This window comes from Puntigrus tetrazona, chromosome 6, assembly GCF_018831695.1.
Source record: "Puntigrus tetrazona isolate hp1 chromosome 6, ASM1883169v1, whole genome shotgun sequence".
Taxonomy (NCBI): Eukaryota; Metazoa; Chordata; class Actinopteri; order Cypriniformes; family Cyprinidae; genus Puntigrus; species Puntigrus tetrazona.
Window position 1 is genome coordinate 4,441,816 of NC_056704.1, and position 12,717 is coordinate 4,454,532.

At 38.0% G+C, this 12,717-nt stretch overlaps 1 protein-coding gene across 3 annotated transcripts; it reads left to right on the top strand.

Moving 5' to 3' along the window:
- The first annotated feature begins 1,513 nt into the window (after positions 1-1,513).
- mpp4b (membrane palmitoylated protein 4b) lies at positions 1,514-12,441 on the top strand. Of its 3 annotated transcripts, XM_043241287.1 has the most exons (22): positions 1,514-1,711; positions 2,788-2,901; positions 3,066-3,187; positions 3,273-3,350; positions 3,877-3,960; positions 4,544-4,675; positions 6,826-6,907; positions 7,041-7,126; positions 7,487-7,558; positions 8,073-8,269; positions 8,431-8,489; positions 8,595-8,612; positions 9,210-9,251; positions 9,352-9,372; positions 9,586-9,600; positions 9,739-9,780; positions 10,387-10,566; positions 10,692-10,772; positions 10,839-10,932; positions 11,069-11,177; positions 11,811-11,945; positions 12,051-12,441. In XM_043241287.1, exons 2-22 carry the CDS (start codon positions 2,844-2,846, stop codon positions 12,240-12,242), a joined length of 1,899 nt encoding a protein of 632 aa, XP_043097222.1. In that variant the 5' UTR covers positions 1,514-1,711; positions 2,788-2,843; the 3' UTR covers positions 12,243-12,441. The 3 variants fall into 3 exon arrangements, 2 of the variants coding, with proteins under 2 accessions (XP_043097222.1, XP_043097223.1); XR_006251145.1 differs by lacking the exons at positions 7,041-7,126; positions 7,487-7,558; positions 8,073-8,269; ... (10 more) ...; positions 11,811-11,945; positions 12,051-12,441 and adding exons at positions 4,920-5,184; positions 5,333-6,205 and having other exon boundaries at positions 6,826-6,904; XM_043241288.1 differs by lacking the exons at positions 6,826-6,907; positions 7,041-7,126; positions 7,487-7,558; ... (11 more) ...; positions 11,811-11,945; positions 12,051-12,441 and adding exons at positions 4,920-5,184; positions 5,333-6,245.
- The last annotated feature ends 276 nt before the right edge of the window (positions 12,442-12,717 follow it).

Sequence of the window (12,717 nt, forward strand, 5' to 3'; positions counted from 1 at the left end):
GCATTTATTATTTGCAGGCTTGTCAGAATGGACGAATCTTTGACACCGTTTTGAACGACTGCTATGGCCTTGAAGGGTTAGTATCAACATCTGTTTGTACTTTTTTTGTTAAACTGATTTTTAGACGGTAGAGAGCGGTGAGATTAAGTATCAAATTATGAAAATTGAAAAAAAAAATGCTCATGCTTGTATATGTTTTAAGTATAGTTTTTCAATATTTTTAAAAGGCTTCTTTTACACAAAGAGCTCACGGAGCACCCAAAAAATGCTCTGGATCATGTTGTGTTAAACTGAATTTAGTCCCACTTCATATTAAGTGGCCTTAACTACATTTAAATGAATAATTTCGGACAATTAACTTATTGTGTAGGCTTCCTACGTGTATTTACATAGTACTTATATTTTAAAAATACTTATGTGTAGTAGTATCTGTAATTAATTTCTATCATTTTTTTTTAAACCGAAAGTTCATTCAAACATCTTTCTCTCACTTTCATATTATTCCAAACCTGTCTAAATTCCTCTCATCTACATAACGCACAAGTACAGCAGAGATCAAATTAAAGAACATCTGTAAATACTTGATTTTCTTCTGCTACTGTTATTCATCTAACTTATTCTATTAACCATAACAGTCTACTCTAACAGTTAGTAGACATGTAGTTGCAGTTATATTTAGTAGATTGTCTAAAGCTCAGTGAAAACTGAAGGAATGCTGACAGTTAAATAGGGTATGCTAGGTAATTAAGGAAATTAGCACCAGGTGCCAAATTAACACCAATAACTAATTTTGATTTAAAAAAATAATAATTTTAATTTTAATTAATTTTTAATTATTATTATTTTTTTTTTGCAGACAAATGAGAATAAAGCCAGAACTACCAACAATTTTTGGTTAACTGTTAAAATAAATAAATAATTGCTCTTCAAATCACTTTTTTTTTTTACACACAATACAAATCTAAAGTTAATCAAATTAAGCACTTTTGCTAATGAAATCTTTACCCAAAATGTAAGGTACTATACACCGCTTTATTTTAAAAGGCAAAATGTGAAAACACAGTGCATTGACAACACAGTGCAAAACACAGTAAATAAAAAAGTGTGTGCCATTCGCTCTGCTGTTTTAATCAAGAGGATTACATCCCATGTATGCAGAATGTATTCAGTGTGGGATCATCAGATGTTTAAAGTGTGTGAATGGGTCAGAGAGAGAGGGAGCGAGAGAGGGGTGTTCTGTATCTTTTACAGAGAAGAATGATTACATCTTAATCACAGACTGAGTGCGATCAGTGGCTATCGCTTATTGCACGTGTTGTGTATAATTGTGTGTTATGATGAACCAGTAGTTTTCTGACGTTTGTAAGATTGTGAAAGTGCAATTCACTCACAGACACATCCTGACTCCCTCTCCAATCCCTCCCTTCCTAATTTCCTCCTTCACGTTCCTACACACTCTCTCTCCCCGGCTGACTCATTTGCTTGCAAGGGATTAAGCAGGATAGAGAGGGATTACACTTCTTTTTTCCAAGAGGACTTTTACATGCTCTGCTATGGAATACCATTCACTTTATTCCTCTGTTTATACCATCGTATCTGAGTGAGTTAAAACTGACCGTCATGCGAACGGTCTTTAAAAGCTCTTCAGTGTGTTAAACTCTAAACTGGGATCTAAACAGAGAAGACAAACTGAGCGTGAGGGAAGAGGGAGGTGAGTGAACAGGATTTTCTACTTAAGTCTCTGCCTGGATGTGGGTTTGTGGTTCTTGCTTCCCAGGCTTATCTACGAGGAAGCTCTCTGCGCGACAAATGTAGTATGCTGTTTATTTACTGAAATTGTTAAACCCTACCTTGTACGAGTTCCTGGATGCTCCAGTTGGATTCGGCATTGCTGCGTGTAAATTCTTGACATATCCTGCAGGCAACTATCAGATTTGCTTATGCAAATGGACTCAAATGCAGACACACTGAGGTAAAACCATTCCTAAATGGGCAGACTCTCAGAAGAATGTTTGAAAATACGAATAGTTTTATATTACATGCATTTAATCAGGTGAATGAGAAATAGTAATGAAAAATCTAATGAGACATTAGGTGCACCTGTCTTGTTCAAAAGACATGCAAACTAATATTCAGTGCAACGTACAGTGATCATAACAAATCATGTTAAGAATCATGCACTTTTACTTGTTACTGTTAAGCATTTTTTAATCCAAAGCCACTTGCAGTTATTACCAGGATAGGACCCTTAGAGTAACCTGTGCTTAAGTGATTTGCTCAAGGTCAAAATTGCAACAAGGGCATTCGTTGACCACCTCCATTGCAAATGTAGCGTTCAAACGCTTATCCAAAATAAAATATTATTCACTAAAAACAATGACAGTCCCTATGGATCAATGAACCTTTGAGTTTTGACCTACAAGCTTTTGGTTACTACACTTGATCTCTACCAACGTTATGTGTCTGTAAAGGTTTTAAGTGCATACCCAAATCATAATGTCTCTCATACTGACCACTAAATTAAGTTAAGCCTGGACAAATTAATATTATTTACAGAAAGTTTACTACATAAAGTTCTAGAATGCATTTCCCAAAAGCATCGTAAGGCTAAGTAGATCATAGAGATCATCAGTGTCAATGGTTCAACGGTACTTAGGCTTATGGTGCTTTTGTGAAATGCAGCTCTTGTTAGAATGTCTTATACACACCAGTGAACAGAAAATATATATGAATATAGCAGGCAACAACTGATCAGCATTTATTGAATTCGTATGCTTATTCCTGCAGCTGTATATGAGGAGTGCCAGTTCATCATTTTTTCATTCCCTGAACTCCAAAACACAATGAGACCAGACGTGGAGACTGATCCTGGGTCAGCTCCACTGGAGATGGGAGACAAAGGTATGATGCTGCATGTAGCTATCATGTAGCTGTCAGCTTAATTCTAGATTAGCTCTGATATTTAACAGTATGCTTATATTAGCACTGCTGTAGCCAATGAAGAATCAATGTGCGTCACGAATAATCCATAGGAGGTCTAAAGGTGTTTGCATTATATGTTTCAGGCCTGACACAGATCTTGGCTCATGTGATTGCTGAAGTGAGGGGCTCTGTCAGTAAAGATATAAATGGAGCTGAACTGTTGTATAGTCTCCTCAACGCCCCCTGGCTGCAGTCCCTACTAAAGGTAGAGTTCATCTTACATACACCTACTAACAATCAGGGTTCATCTCCTTCAGTAAGGGTTCATCTTCTTTTTTTATTTTCTGCAGGTGTATGAATGTCTACAGAGACAACTAAAGGGTCCAGCTAGGCCATACCTTTCCTATTCATCTGGACTCTCTCTACAGGTCAGCGTTGTTATTCTCACTGTCCTTAATTTTTGCCCTAGTTTGTGCCAATTACTCCTTTCAAGTAAGAACTTCATATATCATATATGAACTTCATAAGTTCATATATCAATGTCATGTTTCTAAAGCTTGATCTCTTGGTGTGACGAAGGACCTTACATTGCAGATTATACAAATCAGAGTCTTGACACCACATGGACAGGGCATTTTTTAGATTTTGGCCAGAATCTGGGGTTTTTGACACTAGCATTAGGCTTGGGCTTGGTCTGGTTTGTCTAGGCCTGAGGCTGAGAAACTTTGACCCTCAAGATCCCCTGTCAGTATAATCTAACCTAAATCTCCAGGGTGACTTGAAAGTTAGAGGCAAGTGTGATTGTTTAGGGTTCGAGCTAATCAGTCTTGAGGAGAAGAGTTGTCTACCTCTGTCTTAAATGGTCTGTTAGAGGTCTTGGTCTTTACTCCCATTTTTTGTGTCAATGCATTTTCATCTCTTAACAAGTTATGACTCATGCTTTGTGCACTCTAGATTCTGTCTGATTTGCTAGCAGTCCAAAACCCCTCAAATGAAGCCCGGGAGCTGTATGCTCTTCTCAGTCATCCCCACCTACAGGTGAGCATTCTTACAATAAACACATTGTTTTTAAACAGCGTTTTGCTTTCATAAAAGACCCTTTCTAAAGTCTATAAAGGTCCAAGCATGATAACTATAAAGATAATGATAAAGATATAGTTCTAAAAATTGTTTTTAATATTAATGAAAAGCAGAGTCCACACCACAACTGCAAACATAAACATTATCATTGGAATAATTTTCAAAAATGTTTTTTTCAAGCTGATGAACGATAGAAGCATTGATAGCCAATCAGAATCCATCCTTTTCTCACAAGCTTGATCATTTAAAGTGGCTTACACAAGTGTGCTTAAAATAAAGAGACGATATCGTTTAACGGTGTGGACGCCATTATCCTTATCTTCCTAGTTATCGATCTTGGTGTGAATGGGTCTTAAGGACAGGCATTTTTGTAGTGTTTCAGGGCAGACCTTAGGGACCAGTAAATGTTCATAGACTGTTGTTGTGCCTTTTAATTGGAAGGTTTTAAAGTTGACCACTTCCAATATTCAAGTCCAATATTCTAGTTCTTTGAAATGCATTGTCAACCACAGAATTAACAGAATCTGCATGTATTTTTCAGGCTCTTCTTTCAGCCCATGACACAGTGAGTTTGAGGGACTATGAGCCAGATCTGCCACCGCTGCCTAAAGACCTGCCTGAAGACGAGGAAGCCATGAGGATTGTTTGCTTGGTCAAAAACAATCAACCTCTGGTGAGCATGACCAGTAAAAGGAGTGGTGGGTGGACAAATCTAAGGCTTGCTTTTACTAACCTGTGATTTATTTTGACTCTTTCAATGTAAAGTACGTTACTGGAGCCTGTCTTTCAGAAAACCTGTTCTAGAGGGTTTTTTCTGTAGTTTTAGATTGTACATTTTTAAGCTCCCTAATAGCCAGCTTTGTCAAGTGTTCTAGTAAAAGTATTTTTGGTAACTTTGAGCTGTGTGTTGTGGATAGACCGGAGCTGGTAGAGAGTTTCAAAGCCACTGGGACACTATAAGGCATGCAACCCACTTTGGACTCTTCTCAACTGGGAGACGTCTGGCTGGAAACTTAGATGCCATGTTGGATGGATCCACATCCACCAAGACTTCCCCAAGTGTTGTAGCTCCCACCACTGTACACCACTGCAACACTTTGGGCAGTTGCCACCAGAGCAAAACCTTATGGAAGCAGAGCCTCAGTTCCTCCACTCCTTGTGTGTGTAGCTCTGTTGTGATTGGTAAGGACCAAAATCCTGTATTTGAAGGTTCCCGTTATTACATTCATCACGATTTTGCGACCTTTGCATTAAGAAATGATCTAATTAGTGTTCTTTGTCTTCTTGTCTTCATCCATTTTACCATTCATTTGTCATTCTTTCTCTGAAGACGATTCAGTTGACAATTTAGACAGTGGGGACGAGAGTGATGGCAGTTCTATGCTACATACCTTTTCCCAACCGTCCCCATGGATTTCCTCATCATCTTGCTTTCATGCTTTCAATCCTTCTCTAAAACCTTGTAAAACCACCCTTCATGCCCGGACCGCTCCCCCAAGCCCAATGCACTGTCATCGGGTGAGAGAGACCATCACATGTTCCCATACAAGGCCAGCAAAAGAGGAAGGTCTGAATCAATTGCGGAATACATTGCAGCAGGCCACCAGCTGTATGGAGCGCAGTTCTGAAAACGTCCACTTGCTTGGTGAGAGAATGGCAGCAGCTACCGAACGCGTCTCTGAAAGCGTGCAGGAGAATTCTCAGGCTTTGGCGATGTTAACACATGTAGTGGAGAAGCTCCAGGAGCTGGTATCCACTAGCCACACAACTACAGAATCATCACATGGCACAGAGACTGCAAGCAGGGTCGTTAACCGGATGGCTAGCAGATCGTTCAGTGTTCCCAACAGTCCAGCTGTTGCCTCATCCTCTCGCTTTTCTCATTATCCTGGCTCCTCTTCCTCCTCTTCTTCTTCATCTGCCATCACGTTGCTTGAACAGCCAACGCTATCAAAGGGGAAATCTTTTAATGCCAAAACAAACCCATCACCATCTTCTCAAAGGAGACAGGTTGATGTACAGCACCGGATGACCAATGGTTCCTTATCATCCAGCCCTGCCCAAAACCGCAAATTGAACAGCAATGCATTTAGGTGTTTCTTTAGCCAAAAGAAAAAGAAAAGCAAGAAAAAGGAATAAGAACACTTCCTGGTTTCCATGGTTATGAACATCCTTTCATATTCTTGCTGCCTCAAGCATGCAGGTCTTTCAGATCTTTCAGATATGTGTGTATTCATCTAATGTGTCACCACCGGTCCTTGATGTTAATAATCAATTAAAGGGACCACACCGAATTAAAATGTTGTCTTTAATCATATATCCTTAAGTCGTTTCAAACCCGTGAAAGCTTTTTTCGTCCACACAGTGGACACAGTGGACAGTCAAAGCCTCCCGGTTTTCATCCAAATTATCTTAAATTGTGTTCCAAGGATGAACAAAGCTTTTATGGGTTTGGAATGACATGAGGGTAAGTGATTAATGACTAAATTTTCATTTTGAGATGGAGTAACCCTTTAATGCTTATCCAACCTTTTTAAAGTGATGTTTTGTTTTGTGTGTTTCGGTCATTCTACATTCGTCTCCATGACATCTCCAAACATCTCCATGACTGTCAGTTCTCATATCATGATTTTTCTACTTTAATAATTAATTTTTATAAATATATATTCTCTATCGTCATGTAACATTGCAGTTTGTCATTAAATAATGTTCCTGGCACGCCACTTCCATCAGATGTTTGATGAATGCATGTTTTGTGCTTAAATCATATCAAATGAAGCCCTGTAGGTGTTTGGGTTGACACCTGCTTTTTCTAAAATACAGGGAGCGACAATCAGGAGAGATGACGTGACGGGGGAAATATACATTGCTCGAGTTATACATGGGGGACTGGCTGACCGTAGTGGTGAGGGTTTTATTTATGAATCCCTCCTTTATTTTTGTGTCTCTGATATGCCATGCTCACAAATTGTATACCCTCTGTGCCAGTATTACTTCTCATGGAGTCCTGTTTTTTGTCTATGTGCTTCTTGTTGCAGGTCTCTTGCATGCTGGAGACAGGCTGGTGGAGGTAAACGGTCATCCTGTGTTTGGACTGGAACCAGAACAAATTATACAAATTCTGGTTAGTGTACATATACTCCTAAATTACATGTTGGCCCAAAGCTTGGTATTCAGTTATCTCTTTCCCATTCAGGTCATGGCACCAGTGTTAAGTCAAGTAACATTTATATCTTTAGGGTGACCTGTATTGATTGTGTCAAAGTGACTTCACTAAGATAAACATTACAAAATCAATTCAGATTGAGCTAAAAAAAGAAAAAAACAATTTCAATTAAGTTGTAAAGTAGCTCTACAGAAAACAATAGCGTGATCTTTTTTTTTTTGTTTTACAACAAAGTATCCCAAATCTGCTTTACCAAAGAACACATAATTTATATTAAATCAACCATATTTAATTTTGTGTCTTCATTTCCTACCACAGGCCCACTCCCAGGGAACTATAATGTTTAAGGTGGTCCCCATCACTGACAGGCCAGTCAACAACCAAACAATGGTGAGATATCAAACATCAACGCTACATCTATGCTACATAATCTAAACCAGTCAAGTTGATTCACTAGATCTTAATCAGCGTATAGCAGGAAATGCCCAACATAGCTACTTTAGTTCTTTATTTAAAATAAAAAGACAAACTGTGCATGTATTTCCCTGTATTAAACAGGGTAACAGTAAAATAGGAACCAGTTCTCACTTTTAACTAGCTGCTTATTAGCATGCTTATTATTAACATATTAGATGTTGTTCTGTTAATAAGCAGCAAATTAGGAGTTTGAGGCAAACGTTGTAGTTAAAAAAAGCAGGATAACCAAATAGGAGCATCCTTATATACACAAGTGTATATTTCTATTTTATTTAACCACATGTCACAGCAGCCAGTGAAACAATGACATACATGACGTGATTTTTCCCATAATGTGCACTGCATTTGCCTTGACCTTCAATATGCAGTATGATAAATATTCTGGAAGTAATATCAGCTTTTTTACATTTACTGTTCTCCTCTCAAGCTGTATGTACGTGCCATGGTGGACTACAATCCCCACGTGGACCCTTCAATTCCCTGCGCAGATGCCGGCATGGCTTTCAAGAAGGGAGAAATCCTGGAGATTGTGGATCAGTCAGACTCTCTCTGGTGGCAGGCTGTAAAACTGCCCAGTATTTCTGCCTGCGCTGGCCTCATTCCGTCCACCAGCTTGCTGAAAAGGTCAGTTCTAAGTAGTCGGGGGTTAAAGGTCGGTGACAGAATAATTACACGTCTGCATAGGCTGCGTGGTGACGTGATGAGATTTGTGATGTGAGATTATGCTGATAATCACCGCCAGCCCCAATTTTAAAACCCGAATGTGACTGTGTGTGCATTTGTAGGAAGCAGAAAGAGTTATGGTGGTCTCAGCCTTATCATCCTCACACTTGTGTCCAAACCTGTGAGTAAACAGCATATGCTGTTATTGTCTTATACGTGCATTTACTCAATGTTTTAATTCGGCCTTTTTGTATTGGCTATCTTTTGTTTCCATGCCAACCTGCAGTGAGCACAGTGGAAGAAGGTGAGCATTTGCTCTAGTCTAGAAATACAAGGAGTTTAGCAGAAGTGTGGGTGCAGAAAATATGGTAAAATGCACTATGCATTATTATAGTTTCAGATCTAGTCACCCAGTACATCTTTTGTAGTTAAGTTGCATACACATGAATGTAACAGCACTTATAATGCTTATAATGTTTAATAACAGGCTGTTATCAAAGTTGATAAGATTTGATTTTGAAACAAGTAATGTACTTGAAAAATGTCTGTTATGTTTACCAAGACTGCATTTATTTGATCAAAATACCGTAAACAATTATATATAATAAAATTTTTACAATTTAAAATTAGTGCTTTTTAATTGATATTAAGTCAGTTGTGATTCATTCATGTGATGCTAAGCTGAATTTTTTGCATTATTACTCCAGTTTTCAGCATCACATGATCCTTCAGAAATCATTTCAGTATACTGATTTGCTGCTCAAAAAACTAAACGTTTTTTATCATAAATGTTAAAAAAAGTAGTGTTGCTTAATATTTTTGTGCAAACAATGTTTGTGCATGCAGTGTGAAACAGACCATAGTATCTGATATCTCCCCCCAACCCCTTTTTTTCCTGCAGAAGATGACATGATTGCCATAGATGAAAAATGTGTAGAAGCAGGTATATATTCTTTGTCTGATTTAAATGGTGTATTAAAACCTTAGCTATATAATGCTTGTTGCACTTATACATGTATGTGTTTTTATTTCCTCGTGTGTAGATGAGGAGGCGTTTGAATCTGGTAGGTAAGTCCTGAAGATATCAGGAGAAACATGTACTGAATTCAGATTTAGAGTCAATGTTTTAATCCTCGACAGAACTGTCCCTCGTGTGAACTATAGACACAATTAGAGTTGTTAAGAAATGTTATGGTATCAAAGTATGTCACAGGTATTTGAGTGCAGTAGTAAATATTGAATATTTTGTTTCTGTTTCTTTCATGATGATTCATCAGAAGAGCTAAAGGATGGTGAGTGTATATAACTCATAAACCATAAAGTTTAATAATAATTCCTGTTGCTGATTTGTTTTTTATTTCATTGAGTCATTGCTTATTATTCTGTGTTTGTTAATAGATGCATTAACTGTGTCTGGTGTTGTGTTTCAGAGGAGAGTGAATTCAGCACCAACATTGAAGGGATTTACCTGAGTGAGTGACTCTATGATATTACAGCATTTACCGCAGCCCTTTCTGTCATGAACAATAAAAATAAATGGTAAAATGAATGTGTATCCCTCCCCTGGTTGTTTGGTTTGTCCACAATGAAATAAAAACAAAACACGGCAATTGACACATCTTTTTTCCTCAGAATTGCACATTTTTACTTTACTACTCCGAATTGCAGGTTCATATCTCGGATATGCAATTCATTGTAAAATAGAACTGTAATATTTTTTATACAATAGCAGAAATGGGCTTCCATTAAGTTTTAAATGGATCACGGCGTCCCAAATAATGACTAGATGCAGGCAACTTTGCTTGGTTTATCTACGGCTTTGTTGCAGATACCTTACTTAATTTTGCACATACGTGAATGAATATTGACCAGTCAGGGAGAAGATGATAAAAAAAGTTGTTTTTGTTAGTTTGGTTGTAAAATCATCATTATATATTACATGCATTGATTATATTACATTTAAAAAAAAACCAAATGCAACACTTTCCATGTGTTAACTTTCTGTTCCTTCTGTAGCGTATGATTCTTTCCATTTATGATTGTGCTTTTATTCTGCGTGCATCTTATGCGTGTGTCAGCTGGTTTTCGCCGAAGTCTTCGTCTCTGCCGCCGACGGAGAGGTCAGGCTTTCGGAACGTCCCAGTTCTGCACCCTTCGCTGTCCCACGAGCTGTTACAGTTCATTAGCCAACCCGTATGAGGAGGTGGTACGCTACCAGCACCACCCAGAGCACCCACACCGCCTCATAGCTCTGCTGGGTGAGTGTGTCTCACAGGGATAAAATCAGCGAGCAAAACACATGTATCACCTGACAGAACTTCCTGTAGCTGTGTCCCTGTATGCACATCATCATGTGTGTTCTGAAACGGTATCCTGCCGCTAGGTCCGTCCGGGGTCGGAGTAAATGAGTTACGCAGGAGGCTTATAGAGATCAATCCAAAGGTCTACCAAGGAGCAGTTCCCCGTGAGTTTCATTTCGCAGATATGACTTTGTGTGATACAACTGTACATAAGTGTGCTTTCCATTTAGACACCACAAGGCCGCCCAAATGCCATGAGGAGTCTGGCCGAGAATATCACTTTATCAGCCGAGAGCAGTTTGACACCATGGTCTGCAATCACAGGTGATATACTTGGCTGTGCATAAACACATAACGTTTCTAGATTTATATTTTTTGGGATCGATTGTGTAGTCTTTCTGTTGTTTCGTTTTTTTTTTTTTTAAATAGGTAACAGTCTTTCTCTCTCTTTCTTCCTCAGGTTTATTGAGTTTGGGGAGTTGAGAGGTCATCTTTATGGGACTAGCGTGGATGCGGTTAAAGATGTTTTGGCGAGTGGGAAGATCTGTGTGATGGACATTGAGCCATATGTGAGTTTCTCTTGGAAATATATATTCATCTGTTGTTATTAGTGGTGCTTGCTAAGGTTTGTTTCAAATACTTTGGATTAGGAACAACGCCTTAACTAAAGAGTGTTATCTTAGTATTATTAATACACTATCAGGGTTGTTATTGTTAACTAAAAGCTATAACTATTAAAAAACGGTTTTGTTACCTGAATAAAGCTGAATTTATACTTTAAATATTAGATGAAAAATGTAAACTAATCAAAAATCTTAAATCCTGCCATGGCAGTTTACTGAAAAGTTGAAAAAAAAAACCCTCATTGAACCTAAATAGTAATAGTAATTATTTTATAGTAAGTAATGTTTTTGTTAATTAAATTTTTATTAAAAAAAAAGTCATAAAAATTTTATTTTGAATTAACTTTTATATTTTCAGATTTTATTAACCAGTTGCCCAGTTCATCTCTTATTTTCATAACATTTTATTTTGGCTTTTCAATTAAATATATAACAATCGTTGGAGTTTCAGTAATAACGGAAGAGAGTTGTAGATGATATTATAAAAAATAATAAACAATAATTGTTTAATAAGAGTCTTCTGGATTACACCTGACTTGTTTTAATGCTTTTCTTTTCTTTCTATGTTCCTGATCTCAGGCATTGGAGTCAGTGAGGACTGCAGAGGTGAGGGCGTATGTCATCTTCATAAAGCCTCCTACTGCTGAGCAGATGAAAAGCACACGAATGAACTCGCATATCATCACAAATTACTACACCAGCCGACCTTTTAAGGTGAGCCAGCATCTTTACCCGTGTCAATTTATTTTTTTGTCTTTTATTTTATGGTAAGCGTCTTAAAAGTACAGTAATCTGTGTATTTTCTCGCTGTCGAGACAGGATGAAGATTTTCAGGAGATAGAAGACGCAGGACGCAATATGGAACAGCATTACTGTCAGTTCTTTGATCACGTGATAGTAAACGATGGCCTGCAGGCCGCGTGTGTACAGCTGCTGACCGCAGTGAGGAGAGCTCAGGATGAACCGCAGTGGGTACCGACTGCATGGATCAGACCGACTGACCAGTCTTAATCTGAAGAGCTCGGGGATGCTATGGGAGAGCGGATGAGAATGAATACGCAAATAAACTTTCTACTCACCTTTTTTTTTTGGTGAGAACGTGTGTTTTGTCTGAAAAATGTTAGTCTGAACGCAAAACATGTTTACATTTTTTCAGATGTCAATGTTTTGTTCGCCCTTGTGAAAAAAACGAATAAAACCTAAACGTTTATTAAGCTCTCCAAAAGAGATTTGGTATTTTGAGCACTCCTAATCCATTTTAAACTGTATTTGATCGTGAGGATTTTCAGGTCTGGAGCGATGAGACGTTAATCAGAAGAACAGAGCTATGTCACTCGAGTTGATGTGTTTATAGAACAGTTGCATTTCCATCCGAAATTGAAGAAATGAATATTTTCACACCTAATGTTATGCATATGCCCTTTTGTTGTTTTCCATTAAAATCTATTTATTAAACAACAGGGGCTTATATATTAAGGTAACCACT

Bases quoted from the DNA above. Each gene is read 5' to 3' on its own strand.
- mpp4b (XM_043241287.1), top strand. From the start codon at position 2,844: ATGAGACCAGACGTGGAGACTGATCCTGGGTCAGCTCCACTGGAGATG. The intron at 3,188-3,272 runs GTAGAGTTCATC...TATTTTCTGCAG, and splicing joins GGCTGCAGTCCCTACTAAAG to GTGTATGAATGTCTACAGAG. The intron at 10,773-10,838 runs GTGAGTTTCATT...CTTTCCATTTAG, and splicing joins CTACCAAGGAGCAGTTCCCC to ACACCACAAGGCCGCCCAAA.